The sequence below is a fragment of the Neopsephotus bourkii genome, unplaced genomic scaffold, assembly GCF_033783945.1.
Source record: "Neopsephotus bourkii isolate Nb327-2 ecotype Australia unplaced genomic scaffold, CSIRO-AGI_Nbou_v1 NB_1760, whole genome shotgun sequence".
NCBI classification, from domain to species: Eukaryota; Metazoa; Chordata; class Aves; order Psittaciformes; family Psittacidae; genus Neopsephotus; species Neopsephotus bourkii.
Genome location: NW_026902234.1, coordinates 3,226,564 through 3,249,715, shown reverse-complemented (window position 1 = coordinate 3,249,715; position 23,152 = coordinate 3,226,564). Strand labels below are relative to the sequence as shown.

The window sequence follows — 23,152 nt, the reverse complement described above, 5'->3', positions numbered from 1 at the left end:
GTGATAGGTTTTGGCAATCAGTAACTGCAAAGGACTGAGACAGTTAATTGGTTTCACGCTCTTGGTTAGCAAAGGTACAAAACCATAAATTTGAGTTACTTCCGTACTATGTTCAGAACAAGGATATCCAAGTGCTTTTTGAAGAACAACAAAGGACATCTCCTAACACACTGAAGGTAGGCGAGTTCAGTCATCCCCATGTATGACTAGGATAGCGACCAGAGCCAAGAAAGGGTCAACTGGTTTGGTAATTCAGTCTCAACATGGCAAAACCTGAAAATACAGCAGAGGCTTCTTATACTCCCATTTGTATGTTAAGTACAAAACCAACATTCATATTTTAAACTACGGCGGTGTCTGTCTGTCCTCAGGCAGGTGCATATTTCAGAGTTTATGGTATCATCTCCCTTTCCTCAGCATGATTTTGGCCTGAAACGAGTGGATGACATACACATTCATTCTGTAGGCTATCCTGATGGTGCTATTACTTGGCATTCATTCTGCAGTTGCCTCAGAAAATACCTCCGTATGTTCTATTACAACATCGGGATGGCCTGATCTGCAAGTCCAGATAGATCCCCATGGTAAGCATGCTTCAGATGTCTTCACTGAAACGGAGCTTGAAAAATACACAGGGGCAGCATCAAGAAGTGGGCATTTCTGTTACCTCTGTGATTCATTCACAATTATAGACACAGGAATTCCCTGCTGGGTGCATGGGAGACATACAGTGTCTTCAGTGCCAGGCAATAGAGATTATTGTACAGATCTTGGCACAATGCTCTCAGTTTGTGCTTTGAGGAAGCACCATGTGGAATTTGCTTCTCACAACAAAGGGATAAAAACTTTTCTATGAAAAACCTTCATTGGGTTTTAGATTGGCTTCAAGGGAAGAAGGAAGTCATGTTTCAGGTACTTTAATCTGGAATAAAAGTAGAGCTCTGCCAACAGAACTCCTTTAAACCGTGGAATATGTTTTCATCACTGAGCATGAAATATCATTTCAGAGTCTTGGTCAGATTTACTGTTTGATTTAAATCACTGTAGCCTAATTGAAGTCAATGGAGCTATGACAGTTTATACCAGTCAAGGGACTGGTGTCTGTTTCAGAGTATTGTTTTCCCATAATTGGCCTTGATCTTCCAGACAGTGATAGATTTTTCAGATATTTCAAATACTGTGAGCATTCATACAGCCTTTCTTAGTTTTTTTCTCAAAAGCTTGTGACATTTTATATTAATCCAGATCACCTTCTCCATGCTTACCTCTCAATGCTGACAATGTGATTTGTTTATTCAAGTCACCTGTTCGCACTAATTGTTGCATTCCTCTTTCCTATGGGAAAGGGAGCCTTTGGGGAGTCAGGGCCACTCGACAGTTGCACACTGCTTGGTGTATGGTGCTGTAGGGTGAGATTTAGAAGAAAAATAGTATAGATGATCACAACTATGCAAATGATACTGGCCAATTTTTTCAGCATAACAGGGATTTTTCTCTTTTGAATCTATTTAACATTGTTACCAAATACTAGCAGTTTGTTAAAGAGCTGTATCTGTTTTACTTGTACCTCAATCAGGCATCCATGCTGACCATCTTTGAAACTCTGAGACTGAATTCCTGCGATTCAGCATATGCTTAGCTGCCTGGGAACTTCCTGTGGCAAAGAATGCCATGATTTATTAGCATAGAAAGTAGTGCAGCTGTAAGCAACAGCTTAATATGAAGCACAGAGCAAAACCTAGGTCCAGGTGATTAACCTCAGGAGATCTCCTGAGGGCCACTGAAGCAGCGTGATTTGGGAATCCACCTCCACCAACTGAAGAGCAAACACCTGCACTTTCCTGCACAAGTGTTTAAACCACCTTGGTGTTGCTCAGAGCTGCTGTGGCCATGCAGTCTGATGATGCTAATAACTGGTCCCACCACAACTAAGCTTTCAGGCTTCTCCAGGGGTTGAGATGGCTCCGCTTCTTGACTTGGATCACAAATTAGTCGTATAAATTTCCTCAAATTACTGTGTTTCTGAATCTGCATATCTGAGACAAAGTGAGGTTACAAGGCATCTAGCAGTTTTTCAGAGAAGCGTGACTTCTCCCCTAGACAGTGCAGGAAAATATGTTGTTGGAGGCTTGCACGGTGTTTAGGTGCCCAAGTTCCATGTAGGCAAGATGATGGGAGAAATCTGAACAGAAACTTCAGATGGCATGTTGGTTGTTAGCTGATCTTATTAATGAACTGGCAACTTAACAGTGTATTTACTCTCTCAAGTCAAACAGTGAATGTTCTGATGAAGGGCTTTAAAGAAAAGTGGTTCTTACCCAAATTGTGGTTTAATTGCTTAAAATAAAACTAACATTTCTATGATGTAGTAATTAATTCTGGGGCATAAGCCAGTAGCAAAATACGCATGAAAGTTGTGTGCCACAGTCATTAAAATGTAGATCGGTCTTTTATTTTGACTTCATGATCTTGCTTGCATACTTTAGAGAAAACAGTCCAAAATGGAAGTCACCAATTTAAAATAATTGTTATTTTCTAATAGGAATGCATGAAAAAACATATAACTATTTTCACTCTGGTCACTATAATATAATGAGTATCCTTATCAGAATACACTATATTTAAAAACAGAAAAGGTAAAAGGGTGACAGGAGATTTCAACAGTATCAGCATAAATGAGAAAACATTGCAATGTTAAATTTTTGTAGTATATTGGCTACCATTACAGCAGCAAACATAGATTTCCAGATGTTTGTGAAGAGTCCAACAGTTGTATTTTATATCTATGGCTGTAGTAATTTCTGTTCAGCAGCCTAGAAAAACATTTCATGTCACAACAGGAAAGAAATATTACATGGGGATTTTTTTTTTTATTTCCTCATCCCCTATATAGCAATTCTGAGTGCTTCAGACAATGCCAAACAAAAATAATGGTTTAAAAATTAAAACCACAGCCACTAAGGGCAGGACATAAATGTGCAGATGTTTTATGATGTTGAAGAACTTTTCAGGCAACAGTCGCAATGCTGTTGTGGAAAGCATTGGAAATCCATCAGTCAGACACTGTCCAAAGCATTCCCTAAGCTCCACTGTCAGAAAAGACAGTTACCTTTTCATACTCTCATAAAAAAAATAAAAATAAAAATCAAAACCTACTCACAATAGCCTTTATATGGCTCTCACTATTTTATTAGCAAGGGGTTGAATGTAATCTGTTAATGTAAGTAACTTATATCTAGAGTTTACTGGCAACCTGTACGAGAGGAAAACAGCATTGTCCCAAAGCAGTGCACAAAATACCAGCTTTCCTTCTCTGGGAAGGAAAAATTTGGCGAGCTTATAAGCTGTTTCTGTTTCAGGCATCTCTGTGCCTTCGTGTTGTTATACAAATGGCTGCCTGAAAATCTCGTATTTACCATACCTATCTGGCTAAACAGAGACATCATGAATAACAACAAAAATAGCAGAGGGCAAGCTTTTAAAGGCAGTCATTGTAACTGGCAAATTTAATGCCTGTATGTGATGACAGACCTCCTGCCTCCCAAGAGCTGGCAGGCATTTCTGCTAACATTCATGTAGCACCAAGCCATCTTGCCAGCGCATGAGCTTTTACTATTGCCTCTCTCTCTTCTGCCTGATGGCAACAAGGATGGAAATAAAGGTCAAAAAGTATTAATTGATGTCAGTTCCTCCTCCCCTCTTTGTTTTACCTGCTTTAATTAGTAAGGTGAGATCACAGGTGAAGTTTTCTGGACTGCCTGGCTTCACTGTGCCTCAAAGGGTACAGAAAGCTCTCCAATAGCAGCACGATTCTCCAAGCAACCAGAAACTTTCTGGAGCAAGAAAGCCATGGACAGCTGTGCCATTTCCTAGCAAAAGGCAAAGGGGATGCTCTAAGTAAACATGACGTGGTAGGAGTACTGGCTTGTGCAAGACAGGTGGCCCAGTGGGAAAGGTTGGCATATGTTAGGGGAGGCAGGGATAGGGCCAGTAAGTGTGTAGCCGTGGGGAATCATGGAGTTGAAACTGCATCTCTGATAGCCTGGCCTCTTTTTAAAGCCCCAGAAATTGCTTGTTATATGTGACTTGTGTCAGGTGTCAGGTACCAGTTTTCCAGAATGAAATGCACCATTAGCAGGTAAAGACAATTCATTAGGTGCAACATAGCAGAACTGTAATTAATTATTAGTTATTATTTCTCACAAAATGCATCTCCAAGATCACATTGCATTAGCCACAATATTGGACTGATGGAGCATAAACAAGGGTAATGATAAACACCAATGAATGGGAGTTGGGAAGAGATGGTTATTAGGGTACTGGTGTGTTTCATGTGGGGTTTATTTAACAGTCTCATTAATGATCTGGAAAAGGAAGTGAATAACCATTTAATTAAGTCTGCATTTGATACTAAATTAGAAGTTGCTGCAGACACCTCCGAGGGCAAAGAAATAAATCAAAAGAGCTGGAAGCATGTGCAATAAAGAAGAAAATGAGATCTGGTATGAAGAAAAAAAGCAAGCTAAATCTCTCTGGAAGCAATTAATCTAAAAAGTAGCTATTGGTGGAAGAATTCTGGAGAAAAGTGTGTTGAAAGAGCAGTAGGAGTGTTAATGGACTATATATTCCATCACAGCCTGGGTATATGTTTACAGAAGCAACGCATCAAGGAGCAGGAAGGTAACAGCCCTTCACTGTAGGGCTCTAGTGAGAACCCATCTATAATGCTGCACTGTTTTGGGCATCCTGTTATCACAGAGATACAGACAAATTGGAATGAGCTCAGAAAAGAGTCATAAAAATGATCCCATATCCCTGGAGATAATGACTTATGAAGAAAGATCAGAAGAAGTAAATGTGTAAGGCCTTGTCTGAAATATGACTGAAGTAGGGCAGGAAAACAGTCTGCAAATATGTGAAACCAAAAAGGGAGGAGGACAATTTATCATAGTAACTATTAGTAATAGGATGAAATAATAAGTAACAATAAATTTAAAAAGGGCAACTTCAGGTTGAATGTAGGGAGACATTTCTGACGGTGGAATTTGGGTTAGTTTGCAGAAAAGTTTCCCAGGGGTAAAAGTAAAAGCTGCATTCAAGTTACTTAAAATCAAATTGGACAACTCGCTAGAAAATGCACCCTGCTATAGGGAACAATCTTCCATGGCTTGGGGAATAAGCCAGATGACTTAATAGGACATTTCACACTCAAGTCTTTATGACTGTTATATTTTCAATATGCATGGTCAACTATTTCAGGAAAGTATACATTTCTTCTGCTGTCAGGCCTGATAATACAAACACTTGCATGCAAACATAACTTTTAAGAAGGTGAGCAGCCCTGCTGACAGCACTGCACTACTGACATGCAGAAGCACAAGACAGCTCTTTGGTTTTTTTCAGGATCAGAGCCTTAGATCTTGCAGTTGCCAATATCAAGATGGTATATACAGGTAATCATGTCATTTACGAGTAGGTGAAGAAGTGTGCAGAAAAAAAGATGAGGGTTGGAAACTCCAGTGAGGATGTATTATCATTATTGCTATTATTACTTATAAATGACTGGTATTGTGGAGTCCAACTCCGTTTCTTAACTGTTCACCTTTTCCATCACCTGCTTTTACCTCTTTGCAGAGTGTTCATTAGACAGTGTAAGACTGCTTTCTATACTGGATTTTAACTTTTGGTATTTTTAATATGTCCTAAAATGTCTGTTGAATGAGAAAAGGGACAAGCTGAAGTGAAAATTTGACCCTCCCTGAAATGAAGAAGAAATGGCGAAGGTTATGGATTTAAACGGATAGGAGGGTAACCCCATATTTCCCCCCCAGTTCTAATAATGTAGTGGTGAACTCATTTCACCCTTCATTAGCATCAGAGACACAAGCATTCAGATAAGTATGCTCCCTAAAACATGATGGTTTTACATGTAGGTTTTTTATGTTCTTGTTTTCTTCTCTTCCCTCCCCCCTTCACAATGGGCTGTGTGGGGGGCTGGCAGCCTGGTGGTGCCGCAGTCCAACGCCCGAGCCTCGGGACTCTCCAGCAAGGGGTCAAGCAGCAGCAGCTCCAGTGAATCCGAGACCAGCTCAGAGTCTGACTCAGAGAGTGAAAGCAGCTCCAGCGAGAGTGACGGCAGCAAGCCCTCCCATTACTCCAGTCCAGAGGTAAGGGCTTCTGCTCTTTCTCATTTAGGGAAGCAACCCATTATTACACCCACTCAGACCTTTTTCCAGCCAAGCCAACACAAGGAGGCTGTGGGGAGTAACACACACACACACACAAAAAAAGGAAAAGCCCAGGGATCCTCCTCCTAACATGCTGTGAAATGCAAGTGGCAGGGAATCCTGGGGCAGATTAAGGCGTTTGAAACAAAGATGAAGCAAGAAATAACCCTGTGATATTTTCATCAAATTGGAGATGAGTGGAGAACCTTGCAAGGCTCACAGCTTGCTTGAGTTTTATGCAACTCTGGCTCAATAGCAATGGCTTGCTTAGTGAGGAAGTCATGGTGTGGGCTCCCAGCACTGCAAGGGAACTAAAGGATCCTCTCCACAGGGAAGCTATTATAAAATCAGTTTGAGGGTGGATTTTTAAAGCAAAACAGTTGTTTTTCACTCACACACTTCCCTCACTTCACTTTTTAAGTGAATTATTCTCTGTTACTGCTGCCTTTGTGTGATTTATTTTAATCCACCTCCAAAATGGACTAAACTGAATTACTCATGGTGCAAAACATTAAGGTCAAACTTTTCATCTGGAAAGCCAGCACTGAAAATTTCCACATGTAGACAAGCCCTAGCCAAATTACAATTAAGCTGGCAGTGCTATGCCACCTTCTGCTTTTACCTCTGCACAGGGCTCAACAGACACAACAAAGCTGCTTTCTCTGCTCCTCTTTTCTACCAGGAATGATATTTTTACATGCTTTGGTCAATACACACATTTACTATAAAACCATGAAATCCACAGCTACATCACACACATTAATGTATGTAAAAATATTCAGAAATCTAGCAGCAAGATTGTAAATACATATGAAATACAGTCAGTGTATTTGCCTGTTCCACATAAAGCATCCAATCACCAGACTCCTCCCATCAAAACTATGCCTTCTTATTCTCTCACCCTGAAAAACTACACTGAATAACCAGCAAGCCTTTCCTCATCTTTTCTCATTTTTTGGGAGCCCATGTTTCCTATCAGGCAAAATGCAGCATTCACAGAAACATTCTTAGTATATTTTTTCTCAGGTTCTGTCACTTTTGTTCCTTATTTAACACATATCTTCCTTTTTGCCTTTCCTTTACAGTACTTTCAGATCCATTTCCAGTTAATTTTCCTCTCACTTTGTCTCTTTCCTAAATCTTTCTCTCTGGTTCTTTTTCCTTTTGTCTCTATTCTTTTCCTTCCAGTGCCTTTTCCTTGTTGCCCTCGCTGTGCTACCCCATTATGAGCTCTCTCATCCGACCTGTTAAGACCTTGTTCTCTCTCTGCCTAGTTCCCCGCTGGAATTAGCACAGAGATCTTAAGCGCAGTTTCTCTTTTCCCTGCGGGATCTCAGAAGGTGGAAGAAAAGGGACAAAGAGAAGAAAGAGAAGGAACCATTGTGTGGAGAAGGAAATATGAGATAAAAAGAGGAGAAGCATAGTACCCAGGAAGGGAGGAGTGTTTACAATCTAGGCAGATACCTGTGCTGCTTAGACCTGAGAGCAGTCATTCCTCAGGGAATGCAGGAAGTTAATTAACTGAGGCAGCTCGTGCATTTCATAAAGTCAAGCAGGGGACTGAGAGTCATGGAAATGTGGATAAAGTGCCTCCTCGTCATCATTTTATGCATATCCTCTCGAGATCTGTGGAACTACTTTTGTACATAGCCTGAATTATCAGTGATCATTGTCACGGAACAGCTGCACTGCTCCAAAAGACTGCTTGTCTCTTTGCATTATATTTGTGTGGTTTGCCTTCTAGGATATGCTGCATGAAGCTTGCTTATACAAAAATGTAAATGGCTCAAAAAATGTGATGGCTACAGTGGTTTTCATAGGTCATGCCTTGATGGGATATGGAAGAGGCCACACATGGATAGGGTCAGGGTGTTCCAGGAAAGTAGGATACTTGTGCTTTCCCCAACGGCCAGTGCTTTCCCAGGTCCATCATATGACTGATGGCACCAGTTCAAAATGTGCTGATGTGATGGAAGTCCTGTCTGCTTTGCATTAATGCTTTAACTTACATCTATGCATCCAGTAAAGTCGTCTTTCTAAAGTACATGCCATGTTCTCACACCAGAACAGAAACAGGTCCTTGGAAGCTCTTTAAGGAAGGCTCTCTCCACCTAACTTTAAGTAGTGGAGTCAATTTCAGTCTTAGTTTTAAAATTAAATTCATTTATTGGATAAGACAGAAAAAGCAAACACATCTTTGCTTTTGCTTTAGCATAAACCGATGAATTCGGGTACAAAGAAGTTCAGTACTCCAGTACAGTGCTGGGCAGGAAATCCATATTTCCAGGTAGGGAGAAACTTAATCTGGAAATCTGCAGACCATTATGAGGACCTGATTCTTACTATTTTTTTTCCATAATCTGAAACATCATATGCATATCCTCAAAGGTTTTTATTTCTAGGACAGTGTGTCTTCTGCATTTCAGGATATATAGAAACTCAACTTCTTCTGTTTCATTTCTTTTGTAATTTTTTCTTCATCTCATTTTGAGATCTTTGAGTTGTTATCAGGTGTATAAATGCAGTTGCCTAGAGTGTAAAAGCAGCTCATTGTAAAGCATACGTATAAAATAGATTAGATGAATTGCACCCTAAAAGTGTCTGTTTCTTTCCATTGACTATTTAGAGCCTGTGGTGTCTAGCTCAGCTGTCTACACTTTATGTCTGCAGTAAACTAAGAATAATGGTAGAGCTAGAGCAGGAGACAACATTCAGACTAGTTTCAGTGATGTGGACAAATTAAGGTGCCTGGGACATTAAAGTGAGTAGTTACAGGTTTGCAGACTGCCAAGCCTGAAATTATGAATAAGGGACTGAGGTTTCTATCTCCTGTTTTTTTGCTGAAGTCATGAATTCTTTGCATGATCGTAATTAACGTCATAAATGAGGACAACTTGTCCTTGCAATTATTTTGGATGGTAGAAAAAAGTGTCAAGTCCATAGAAGAGGCTACATTTCAAAAGATAAGAGTTTGGTCTGTTTGTTCTTTGTTCCATTGAATTATCCAGCAGACCTTTTGTAAGGCCGAATCTGGTTAGGTTACTTGGCATTCCCACTATGCAGGGTGGACTAGAGGGGAGAATCGGCAGGAAGGAAGCAGAGACAAAGCATAGTCAACAGTAGTCAACAGTAACAAGGCTAGAAGAGAAAGGTGTCCTGTCTTGTGCCCCCACCAGCACCACACATGAGATGCAATGTCTTCTATAGCTTCTGCTGTAGTGAGTAGTTTGTAGCTATGAAAGGTTTTTCCTTTTCTTCAAGAATTCACATATGCTTTTTGTCCATGCTTATTCCATCATCACAGGATAATAATTTTCATCCCAAGTCCTCATGTTGTGACTGACCAGGTCTAAGCTGAAGTGTTTTGTATGGTTATGTTCTTCCCCATCCTCTGCCATCAGCAGAAAGCCACCTCCTGACCACTGTGCATCATGTTCTTCAAGTGCCTGGACATCAGTACCAATGGCTAAGGAGCCATTTCCTGTGAGTTCCTGCCATTCCCTCAGGTGCTCTGTGACACTGGCTCTCTTCTCCTTAGCTTGGAAAATGGAAAGAATGTGCATAGCAGACTAGCTAACTGGTGAGCATGCTTCTGCCACCTCACTGGCCATTCCTCACTGATAGATTTCAGTAGGAACGCAGGGAAAGAAGAGTTGTAGTTTTACAGCTGAAGGGTAGGAGAGGTATGTTTTCTATATCTATCTGTCTTGTTTTCCAAAATGTTTTTGCTTCCCATCTTAAGTATAGCTATGATTCAATTTTGTCCTGGGTTCAGCTGTAACAGTCATTTTTCTCATTCTTAGTGGCTGGTGCAGTGCTGTGTTTTTGACTTTAGTCTGAGAACAGTGCTGATAACACACCTGATGTTTTTAGTTGTTGCTAAGTACTGCTTGCGCCATTCAAGGACTTTTCAGTCTCATGCTCTGCCAGTGAAGAGGGGCATGAGAAACTGGGAGGAAGGAGAGAGAGGACACCTGACCCAAACTAGCCAAAGGGGTATCCCATACCATGGCACTTCATGCCCAGTATATAAACTGTGGGCAGTTACCTGGAAGGGCTAGATTGCTGCTCGGGTTGGGCTGGCTATCAGTTGGCAGGTGGTGAGCGGTTGTATTGTGCATCACTTGTGTTTATTGTTTTCTTTTTTCTTTTCCCCTTTTAATTCTATATTTTCTCCCCTTGTTATTCCCCATATCATTATTATTATTGGTGGTAGCAGTAGTGATTTCTGTTACACCTTAGTTACTGTACTGTTCTTATCTCAACCGATGGGACTTACATTCTTTCGGTTTTCTTCTTCCCATCCTTCTGGGAGCAATGGGGGGGAGGGAAGAAGGGGAAGTGAATGAGTGGCTGCATGGTTCTGAGTTCCCATCTGGGTTTAAACCACGACAAATTTCTTAACCGGTACACTCAGAAGAAAAGAGGATTTTATCACTAGACCAACTGTGGATACTATCTTTACCTTTGCAAATACGATTCATGGTCTTTAGCTGACCTGTGGACTACTTTTGACAATGACTACACACTAAACTCTCCCTCCCCTCCAGAAAACTCTGTGGCAGGGACCACCTCTTATAATATATGTGTGCTGTGCTTAGCACATGGGAATCCCCAGTTCTAATTTGATAAAGCACTAGCAACAGTGCTAATAGTAGCAATAAAGTAGTAGTAGTAATAATAATCATCATCATTATCTTCTTCATTATAATCTATGCCTTAAATACAGTGAAAAGGTACCACATTTGTATGGGGATTGCCGTAAATGAAATCTTTGCTATCAGGGCAGCACAAGCAAGTTGCCATAAGGGTACATTAGTATGTGGATTTACAATAGGCAGAGTATACTGCAGGGGTGGTAGATAGCTCAGTCCCACCCCACAGCAGGCTAAATACATGCACATACTACAGGGTGCCTAATTTGCCAATGGAAGTGGTGTCATGCTTTAAGTTTGTAGTGGTATTTGCTACACCTTAGGTCCCTCTTTGTAATAGCAAGCAACCTCGGTAACTCTTACACTGCTTAACAGCCCTTTATCCCAGAAAGTGTTTCTGGATAATATTTTGACAAAGGTTTCTTTTGGATGCATGCCACTCGTGCTTCTGGTTGCACTTGTAGCCTTGAAGATATCTGAGATATATAGATGTGCCGTGTGGGAGTCATCCCACCTAAATTTTGACACTTTCAGTGTAGATACCTACATCTGCTCATCACTTCAGCCTCCCCTTTACAGTTGGTGGAGAGGAATAGATGTTTTTAGGGCCAGCTCATCTGGCCTATTTCAGATGTCTATTTCAAGAGGGATTTTTTCACACCCTAGAAGACTAGTCCACTGACTGGAGAAGGAACTCGTTGACTAGCTGAGATATAGGTGTCTATGTTGTACAGATGAATCCACCCACAATTTTTAAGGAAGCGTAACACATCCTTCTGTTTCTCGATGAAACCTGGCACATGTGTATGTCTGTGGTGCATTGGTCCCTGAAACTATCTTTGTCTTGTAAAGTTTCTTGATTTGGGTTTTCATGCCAAATCCACATTTCATTGCAAGTCAGCTTTATCACAGACTGTTATTCCTATTACTGCTGCCCATCTGGGCACCACCAGCTTTACCTCAGTTCAAAACTGCCTGGTTCTCTACGAGGCCTTGAGGGCACCATATTTCCATGACACAAAAACCAAGCGACAGACATCATTCTGTTGTCTGACCATTCTTTATATACATATTTATATGTATTTCCATCCTTACATGCAGCTGAAAACTTCCCACTTTGAGCAAAGTAGCTTGTCTTCCATAGAATGGTATTTGATGTGCCGGGGTGGGGTGGGGGGGGTGATGTGAACTGCAGAATTAGGGGTTTTCTTTTTCTCTCACAAATAATTGCAGCTAGGCATGTAAAGTGGACTGGTGAAAACTTTCAAGTGAATTTTTCCAATCCCTTTTTTTATCAGGCCTACTCTTCATTCTTGGCTGTCATGATTTGTTCTCTTTCAAGGTGCCTTATTTTTAAAGTGATTTCTAAGTACAGTACTTTTCAGTTAGAGCAATCAATTGCATATATTACTTCCAAAAGTGAATTGGCATCACTCATGCACAGTGACAAAACTGTACCAGGGCCCAAAAATATTAAAAAAAGTTTTAAAATTCTGATTTTTTTAAATTTAGATTCTTTTCATTTACCTGATGGCCTGCAGGCTTTGTACTTTTAGCAAATGAATCTTAAAGGGATGGTTTTTTTTTAGAACACATGTCCCAAGGTTTTATTCAGAAGCCATAAGGATTTGATTTTTTATTTAAATAAACCCCAGAAATGCATCTAACCCCATGATTCTGAGAGCCAAGGCTTTAAGAAAAAATAATGAGTGTCCTGAAACTCCTGACAAAATTAGTAAATCTGGCAACATTATTGATCTTTTTTATTAGACTTCACAGCTGGCTTACAGGTTGGTGAGACTGTAGTTACTCTGCCTAAATAGCAGACATATCATTCTAGGAAAGTACCATGTTGCCAAGTTATGACACTGTAGCACTTAATCACTGTTTTCTGCTGGTTTACTGTAATCCCTTGAAATCCATATTCTGTGAACTACTGTTTTCCAGAATTACAAGGTACATAGAGAGACAGAATGGGATTTAACAGGAAAGCTGGAAGGTTTTTTTTTATTATATTCACTCTGACCTATACTTATGGACAGTGGTATATTTTTCCCCACATGCTTCTGAAGTATGTCCTTTCCTTGAATACACCTAAACAGTGGAAAGACTTCCATGTATACTGAACTTTTAACTGTATATCTATTAAATTTAGTATGTGTACAATGAATGGCACCAAACAAATCTATCTGTATTTTCAGCAGCAATCAAAAAATGCTGTTTATTTTAGATAAAGAGTTAAGAGTTGTAAAAATATATCTTCATCCAAAAGAAATACTACCCATCCATTTTCATGATTTACAGCTCAGGGAAGAAATTCCTCCTGTAAGATATTAGGGAGTATGCTGAAGAAAAAAACAAATATAAGGCAATCCAGCAAACTTCCCATAGGTATTGGCTTGCTCAGTAATAAGTGAATTAGACACTTTTGCAAGAAGAAATATTTGTCTCATGCGAATTCCAGTGTCTGTTTTGCTTATTTTAGGAGCCTTTGCTCCACGTAGAATGAATACAACCCTCAGTGGGTGATTCTGGGGACACCCTTGGCTGTTCAGGAAACCTGTGTTGCCCCCAGGCGCCTACTTTAAATAAGAAGTAAAAGACTCTTTCAAGCTAGTCTGCGGATATTCTCTCTTGAGCAAACTTTCTTCCAGAGTATTGATGGTTTCCATGTTAGACTCATGACACCCTTTTTGATTATTCATATGCGGTAACCTAGTGGATCCGATTTTGGCTCCACATAAGCAAATCAGGAGACTTTTCACACTGGCTTCTGTGGGGCTAGGTTATGGCTGGCCATCTACTCATTTCTTTTGGGTTTATTTGCCTTTCCCATTCATTTTATTACTTCAAATTACTGATTGCAAGAAGCACTAGAAAACACTTGCACATTGTTCTGAAATAACATTGTCTGAGCTGTGGTTACATTTGAAATGATGATTATTCCACTTATTTGCTGTCCAAACACCATTATGTTTTAGATGCTCTCTTATAACTTCATCGTGTTGTGACAGGAACAAAGAGAAAAGCTAGCAGCCGCACAGTACTCACAAAATGAGTACTTGACAGTACCACCACACAACAAATGTTTGTGATATCTCACAAGATTATAACATCAATACCAACCAGATGACATGAATCATCTGGTTAGCCCTTCAAATCCCCACTACATGCCTTTCTGTGTGCTTTATAAGCACTTCATGTATTTATTACTATCGCCCAGGACACAAAATACATACCCGTAGCTGTCCTACTACCTATCTTCCCTTAGCATTAGCTGTACCCCTGCCTTGTTTTCCTCCCTTCCTTTTGCCATTACGTTTTCTTCTATTTGGAAACTTGGGAGCATTTCCCTGCAAAGCTGATGCCAATAGCACTGCATGAGTCATCCTTAGAAATGATGAATCACAGAAGCTGTCCTCCTTCCCAACCTCATTCTGAAACCAAAAATACTCCTTCTTGCACGGCATGCCCCACGTGTCCCACTCCAGGGCCCGTGCAAGGGGGATGCTGTGTCTTGGGGATGGCTCTTTGACCAGAGGAAACCCAGTGTTTTGGTGTCCCTGAGAGAGCCCCTGGACGAGGGCAGCAGGATCTCAGCACTGAGCTCATTGCCATCTCTTTCCCTTTCAGCCCGAGCCACCCTCATCCAACAAGTGGCAGCTGGACAAGTGGCTGAATAAAGTCACCCCACACAAAGCACCCATCCTGACCCACCATGACGGCCCAGCACTGGAGGCCCATCCTTACTACAATCGTGTGAAGACAGAGCAGCAGGAAAGCGAGAAGACCCCAGCCACCGGCCCAGCTGAGCACCGCAGTGGAGAAGTCCGTGCCACCACCGCCACCACCACCGCCACCACCATCGGGGACGGACCACGGCCCAGGACCGCCAACAAAGCACCGGGCAGCAAGGGCAGCCGGCAGAAGTCGCCCCCCGCGGCCGACGGTGCGCCTGCAAGGCGAGCAGCAGGGAAGAAGGCACCGCGGAGGGCCGAGAGGACCTCTGCTGGGGACGGCCCCCACTGCCCCAGCGCGGAGGAGCCCCCCGGGAGCCACAGCTTTGTGGAGAGCACTGCTGGCGAGGCACCGAGGGCCCGGCCTGGCACCAGCAGCGCCAACACCGGTGGCTGCAGAGCGGGGCACCGCAGGGAGCCCCGCCTGGCTGCAACCAGCGAGAAGCGCCGGGCGCGGGGGCCAAGCAAAACGGCGCCCAAATCCAAGGAGTTCATTGAGACCGAGTCTTCATCCTCATCATCCTCCTCTGACTCGGGCTCCGAGTCGGAGCGGGAGGAGCGCCCACTGCCCAAGGGGCCTGTGGCAGCCGGGTCTGAGCCGCGCACCAAGGACACGGGGACCAGTGCCACCAGCAAACCCCACGGTGGCTGCAGTGCCTTTGGCTCCATTAATGCCAGGACTAGTAGTGAAATAGCAAAGGAGCTGGAGGACCAGTTTTACACCCTGGTTCCTTTCGGTAGGAATGAGCTCCTGTCTCCTCTGAAAGACAGTGATGAGGTAAAGTCACTGTGGGTCAACATTGACTTGGCTCTTTTGTCCAGGATTCCAGAGCGTTTGCCTGAAGAGCCACTGGCCATGAGCGCCGGAGCAAACCAGGCGGCCAGCCTCCCACAGGGTAGTAGTGCTGACCCCCCCGCAGAGAAGGGTTTACCGAAATCTAGAAGGAAACGCAAGGTGAGCTTTAAGGGGACCGAAGGGGGTGGGTGGGGGAGCCTCTGGCATATCATCTGTGCCCACATCCAGTGCTCAATGGTGGTGTTGTCTCCAGGCTGGCACTTCAGAGCTGGGATTTGTCCCAGCTCACTGCATAGGAACTGGCCAAGCTGCTCTGGAGATGCCATCCCAGGAGGTGATAAAACTCCTGGCCATGAGGGATCATGGCCCCTTGGAGACTGTGTTTGCTGCTAGCACATGGCTTTCCACACCTTAGTGGATGCACTGCATCTTCACTAGTATAGTTTTCTCTCCTGAGGCTTCTCTTCAAAACTGGGCATTTGGAGTGGTGAAAAGCCCCTTCCACCCCATGGTCGCAGCTGTCCACTGAGGAGGCTTTCGTGTCTGTTTGTACTGATCTGACTGCAAAAGTCCCTCAACTGGAATCACCATCTGCCCAATTTCTGGGCAGTTTTTACTGTCACCCTCTGAGCTACCGTACATGTGCAAATTGATCTGTATACTTTTAGGGTGGTTTATTTAAAAGAGTGTTTCTTTTTTTATCTTTTTTTTTCTCACTTTTGGGTTCTTTTTTTAGTATCTGAAAGGTGGCAACCCTGTTCTGGCCACCTGTAGAGCCATAACAGAGAGCTCTGATAAGCTTTGAGTTGTGTTTGCCTTTTCTTTAGGAAGTAGCAGGGAAGTAATTGCCCAGTACAAAATGATGGGCAACAGGTCAAGAAGGAGTGGCAAAAGCAAAATATTTCTGTTTTAGGCCATAAGAGATGCCAGTGTGATAGTGCCAGGCTGGACACCCAGAAGGACATGGGAGAACATGATAGAAGAGCAAAATAAAAGCAGTCACTCTAGAAATGCTTGATCTGACTTCCTGTGGCACATATTAACTTTTACTCTTCTGTCTTAAAGCACTGCTCTTGGTGGTGGTTTAAGTGATATAGTAAATACAAAACATTCCTGGAGTACCACAAGCTGGTGACCCTCCATGGGACAGCTGCTATGCACAAATATGTGATCCTTCTCTCCAAAAGACTTCATGAATAAGACTAATAAGAACAGATTATCAGGCATAGCTGCAAAATTAAAAAGAGGTCCTTATAATTTCCACCTCTGTCATGATCTCAAGAAGAAGGGTAAATTGGAGGCAGAGGAGGATACTTAAGATCTGAGGTATAAGATCTTCAGTCCTGTGGAGTGTAAGCCACAATGTTAATCCTGTAGCAGCAGCCACAGTGGCAGTGGATAACACAGAAAACGTTGTTTCCATGCAGCAATGCAATACATGCAGCAGAATCAACAAATCACAAGTAAAACTCAGGCACCACTGCAAATTGGGTTGGGGAAGTGTTAGAAGTGGAACAGGACGTGGACTTTGCAGGAGATTGAGAAAGCAGAGCCTTTGGGAGCTTATGATGGAATTTTTAAGGAGATAACATGAAATTAAACAGTCAGGAAACATTGGCTATGCTCATACCAGTAGGCCAGATAGGGACAGGACGCAGTCCCAAGTGGTGGCACACAGTCACCAGCTTTGTGTAACTGTTGACATGCTTGCTAACATAGTTTTGTCCTGGGCTACTTTCTGTTCTTCCAGGCAGTAACAGGACATTGCTCAGGACCAGGCTAAGGCGCCTTCCCAAAAGGCAATCTGAATGTGGCATACCCTTGCTTGAAGGAGGAGCAAGATGAACACATGGGTGCCAGCTGTGCCATGCCAGTTGGCCTCAAGACCAGTTGCAGATCTGTTGCATTTGCTAGTATAAGCATAGTCACTGATACCAAGGAACAAAGACAAAAGAGGTACAAGTTTGAAGCAAGAAAAGAGTGCACAGGAGATGGGCAGAGAGGGAAATATAAAGAGAAAAAAAACCAAGGTGCAAGTGGGGAAGTAGTGAAAACAATTCCGGTTTTGTATTCTACTCCTTTATTCACACACTACCTCTTCAGATTTGATTTTTTTAAGACATGGACCAATCATCTCTGAACCATGTTAGTTACATGATCAAAGAAAGTGTCATCATTCATACCAATATACCAGAATATACCAGCCCCTGACTTGTTGAAATACTTTTGAATCTGTAGGAAATCCAAAACCTACAAGATTATTATTTTTCTCTTCATTCAGTGTGAGAATGAGGAAGAGTGCAGAGACATCAAGAAGGCTCACTTAGAGCGAGAGAGTTCTTCACGATTAGCTGCCTCTGCCCACAACATCGCAACAGCAAATCACTGCACTATGAATGAAAATAGGTAAGTATTTTCCTTCTTATTTACCACTAAGTCATACAACTAGTTTTAGTTTAATGCTGTGTGTTATTTTTCATTTAATAGGATTTATTTTTTAATTATCATATTTTATGTTGAAAAATTACCCACTACATTCTCATTTCTTCTGGCTTAATGAAAAAGTTAGCAGCTCCTGACACATTTATATGCTTGAATTTTGTCCTATTGCACAGAGAAGTTGTGAGTTTAAGTGTGAGGTTCACTGAATGAGTAATTATAGCTATAGCAGTGCAACTGTCCTAGACGTACTCACAAACACTGTTGTAGGTACCAATTCACATACCATCCATAGCCTTTTCTTTCCTTACAGCATTGTGAGCTTCAGACTTTAAGTTTGGCTGTATAAACACAATTATCTATAAACTCTATGGAGAAGATTGAGAAAAATATTCATAGCAATGACTGCAATACTCAATTCCAGAGTATATTTGAGATACAATATTTTTTAGATTACAAGTAATATATTCAGTATAATTAATAAGTATTTTAGGACAAGGAACTCAGACTTTAAAAACAATGAGATTTTTAAAGAATGCAAGGCATGAAACAAATAATTAATATTTAGCACCTGGTGACATGGTTTATGCACACAGACCCCTATCAGTGTCAGATATACACATACCGTGTTTCTCTGGAGACTTCCAGCAGTCAGACGTAGACATGCACCTTTTCAGAGTTCAGCTGCATGCTGCCTAGTACATGCTAGTCATCAGTATTAAAAAATAATAATAATAATATTCTGGTAGTATCATGGTATCTCTTGGAGTGAAACTGCTAAACTTAAATATTTGTATTTACTGTAGTAGGCTTTTCTATTGTACACCTCACTGATGGGTTTGAGTAAGTCTTGTCATTAATTCTGGAAGAAATCATGGAGAACACTAAGATATATATAGTGCTTATTTAAAAATATGCATTCAATTTCTTTGTCCTGACATGTCACATATGTTTCATAAAGTGAAAACAATACACAGAACAGTTTGCTTTATTGTGGGTGATTGCATGCAGGCATGCCATTCCTGTTACCTCAGTGTCATATGTTTTACATCGCATTCATTTTCAGAGAATACCATGGCTGTTATAGCTTGCTATGTCACAGGGTTAATTCTGTGCTTCCTGGAAGCGGGACAATAATTTGTGTTTTACTTGACATTATTTTCAGTACTCCTGGTAGCAACTGTACGTTAAAGAAACAAAGAGGAAAGTCTTAAATGTGTATTTGCCTCCTAATTCTTCCCTGATCTGCCCTGCTTCCAAGACGTTTCTGTGGTTTATGCTACTGTAGGACATGATACCAAATGCTAATATTCCCACAGCTGAAGATGAGCTACTGAGGCTGTAGCTAAAGCAGTGGTGTAGATAACAGGACCAGTTATGCCACCACAGCTGGTAGAGAGACTCTTGTAAATTCACTCAAGGAACTTGTTTGAAAACACAATTCCTTTCCTTATTTTCCTCCTTTTTTTTTCTTTTTTTTTTTTTTTTTTTTTTTGGCTTGGCTTGGTTACAGCAGAGCCACACACAGTTTTGTCAACACAGCCGAGGGCTGGTAGCAAAGAGAGGAGCAAAACCACCTTCAGGCACAGGCATTTTCTTGTGGAATTACAAGCTGAGGGGGAGACTATGCAGGGTCCTGTTTGACAGTAAAGACCACAGTGTCAGGCAGAGATATCCCAAATACCTCATACCTTCATTGGATGCCACTATCTGCCCAGTCCAAGCAGGTAACAGCCCACTGCAGGTTGTTCTGCATGGCTTCTGAGTACTGGATAATTGTCCTGCTGCAGTTTGACTGCCCAGAATACATTTAGGTGGGCCTACACAATGTGCTGATGGCCATGTAGGTCTGCAGCACAAACAGAAATTGCAGCTACTGCTCACAAGCTCTGGGCTAAGTTTTTGTGGCTGGGTACACTTCGAAAGAGCTATGGCTTCTCTTGGATGCTTTAGGCCTGCATTTTGACAGTGATGTATAAACATGGCTAGCCAAGGTGTAGGTTTTTGTTTGAAAAAAGGAAAAGAAATGACAGCATCAGCCTGCACATTCAAAATAGTGCTAAAGATCTTATTTTTCTTAGGGGGAGAAGAAGGGCACAGTTGTCCATCTTACAAACCCTGATTCTTGCTTTTGTAAACAGCACCGGTCATTAAAAGCCAAATAGTTCATGTTGTGTTTTCAAGGTACTACACTGTGGGAAACAGGAAAGGTTCTGAATTACAATTCATAGCCTTTTTCACAGCTAGTTTTAAAGACTTGCCAGATAAATGTACACAAATGTATGATAAGAGCACATTTAATTAGCTTCGTTCCCTGAAATTATGTGCAGAAATGAAGTATAGTTTGTACCATATTCTTTTTCTGTGATTCTATTAAGCGTATATTGTCTGATACAGTAACTATAAAGAAGTGAGAATTGTCCATAAAATGTAATAGGCTGAATAAAGGGGAATGTGACAAGGAAAGGGTTTGTGTTAAAATAGTCTGTCTGACCTTAATCACAAGTTTAGTCTTAATGCAAACTGTCTCCTTAAAGAAAAACTTTCATTTCTGTGCGTTGCTTTAACATTTTCAGATAAATATTTTCTTCAGATTAGTGCATCTGAAGTTATTTCTGGTGTATTTTTACAGTCTTTCTGACTTCTCATCCAAAGCTTCCCCCAAATAAATGAAAGCTGAAAATACTGTGTTACAGCTTTCTACTTTAGAAAACAGAGCAGTTCACATTTCACTGTCTACTGTTTGCATATGTTTCCTTTTGTCTGCACTACCAGCCTATCTTTCCTTGTCTTCAAAATCTGCATTAGATTAGTATAAACAGTGCTACCAAAGGCTGGACATTGAACACAAAGACAAGCCAGTCATCTTTAAACACATCTCCTGTTTTAGTTCACATATGGTTTTATTGCCATGGCTTATGAATTGTCACCTGTAATGGTGAAATAGGACTCCATAACCTGAACTTCCACGTCAGAAACTAATCTTCGTCTCCAGCTATCCCTTAAGAAATGGTGAGCAAGTGGCCATTTATCTCTGGGCTGTTTTGTTTTTTTCCAAGTACTCTGATACAGACTTTATATTAACTCCAGAATTACAATTCCCCTTGAAGGGAAAGAGGAGAAACATGATACAAATTTGTAAATGAACTCTTGGTCCCAATACTATAAGCTTGTTTCCAGATACCAATAGACTTTATCCTGCCAGCAGGTTTTAAATTCAAAGTTTTGGTAATATATAAAACATTTACTTTTCTCAAAGCCAGCTTTGTGACACTCCATTACTGTAATTTCCATTTCCAGCTTGGCAATACCAATAAATAAAAATGAGAAAATGCTTCGGTCACCCGTCTCTCCTCTCTCTGATGCATCAAAACACAAATACTCCAACGATGATTTAACTTCCTCCAGCAGACCTAATGGCAGCAGTCTATTACCTTCCATCTCCTCCAGCAAAAAACATAAGAGTGAAATCCAGCCGCAGCCACATCCTGAAGACTTCAATGTAAGTTTATGCTGTTGTTCTCAATATAAAGCCTAGCTGTATATTTTTCACTTTGTATTGCAGTCTGTGATAGTTTTGCAGAACGTTGTGCAAAAAAAAAGGAATAATGAATATTGTATTATAAGTTCCATTTTCCTGGTTTCAAGTTTAGTAAGGCACAGAAGAAAAGAAAGAGGGCAGGCTGTAAAGCGGGCAAACAACAGAGGCTACATAAACAAAAGGTAAAAGCTAATGATCCAAAACGAATGGCTTTAGGTCTCCAGAGTATTGCTTGGGCGTGATGCAAGCCCTCTACATCCAGAAGTGTGGTTCACAAGGCCTCTACTGTATAAGGCCTCTACTCAGCCACTCCTAAACATGAGTGTGCCTGCAAACAAGTTACTACATCTTAAAACCAGCTTTCTCAGACACTTCTACTTACACTTGACACTGATGAACAGCTTAGCACCACCCTCACAACGCAACTCTATCACAGCCCAAGTATTCAGATTCTTACCAGAGAGTCTTGCTTACGCTAAATGTGTCCAGAGCTTTTCCAGGTAAGACGATGTTGCTACACTGCTTGGTAGCCACTGCCTTCAGAGAACAGGGAGAAAGGGATAGATGCTGCCCCCATTTATGTATGGGTTCTGTAATTAGGATGCTGGAGCAAAGAGCCTGTTAGCTCTTCTGATTGAGTGAATTCACATCTCTCTCTCAAAATCATCCCCTAGCCTCCAGCCTATGGCATACTGCCAGTAGAATATTAACGGCAGGATGTTGTCATATTCTTCCTTGAGGCTATTCTGCTGTGTGTGAAATACCTAGAAGAAGCAATTTGGGTACCATCATATTGACGTCTACTGCTGAAGTACCTAGTCAAGCCATCAGGGCAGTCTGCTGCTTCTTAGAAAGGCCCACAATCCTGTCCTTGCTACAAAAACCATTTATATATTTTATCCTGTATCTATTTATTGTATTTGCTGGTTGATACATAAGAAGCTTCAAAAGAGTAAGCGTTAGCACCTAAGCAACTTCTAGGGAAACAAACTACCTGACTTGTAGGAGTGGTCTTTTCCAATCACTTTTGCTGTGGGAATAACTGGCCCACAGTATATTTTAAGTATATGTACTTAAATATATTTATTTTTTGAAAGTGGAGGGCAAAGTTGTAATTGTAGTCTTAATTTTGGAGGCTTGTTAAAAAACAAGTTATCATAAAATATGTGTTTCAAGAATACCTTTTGTACTTTGGGTAAATGGAATTAAAATTAACTACATTAAAATACCCCAATAAAAAGCATTTTAACATGTCATAGTCAACACTATATTTTTTATGAATTAAACTTAAGTTTTTAAATATTTAACTTCTAGAACATAAGTTTAGAGGTTTATAACCCATTCAGAATTATAATGATACGAGTCTTCACTGGGTATCTTGAAAACAATTTCAATCCTTTCACAGGCAAATATGCTGGAAATCAAAAGTAAAGAGTGATTGCTTTATGATCCACACCCTTAGCAAATGCATTTCACTGAGATTTTCTGCATACCCTAGCAATGCACCATTTGGTCAACATTTTAACAGCCTTTGCAATAGAATTCTTATGTATCTGGTTATTCATCTGAAAACTTTAACCTGCTGAACTGATCTGGATGTACCATCTAGGAGATCAGAGCTCATGAACTATAAATGTTAAAGTTAGCTTTGTTTTATCCCACCTTCACATCTGACATCTAGCTGATGGTCCAGCGATCTCTTCTGTCAGGGATCGCAAGCCAGGGAGTGACCTCTATTTTCTTATTGCATCTTTGTC

The 23,152-nt window shown here is 41.2% G+C and overlaps 1 protein-coding gene across 4 annotated transcripts in view; it reads left to right on the top strand.

Annotated features, from left to right (window-relative positions):
* AFF3 (ALF transcription elongation factor 3) overlaps positions 1-23,152 on the top strand; it is a 318,864-nt gene that overhangs the window by 268,887 nt on the left and 26,825 nt on the right. For all 4 annotated transcript variants that reach the window (XM_061377693.1, XM_061377692.1, XM_061377691.1 and 1 more), the window contains 4 exons: positions 6,002-6,167; positions 14,516-15,574; positions 17,697-17,821; positions 21,155-21,356. In XM_061377693.1, coding sequence (XP_061233677.1) covers positions 6,002-6,167; positions 14,516-15,574; positions 17,697-17,821; positions 21,155-21,356 — 1,552 coding nt within the window. The remainder of the gene's footprint in view (positions 1-6,001; positions 6,168-14,515; positions 15,575-17,696; positions 17,822-21,154; positions 21,357-23,152) is intronic.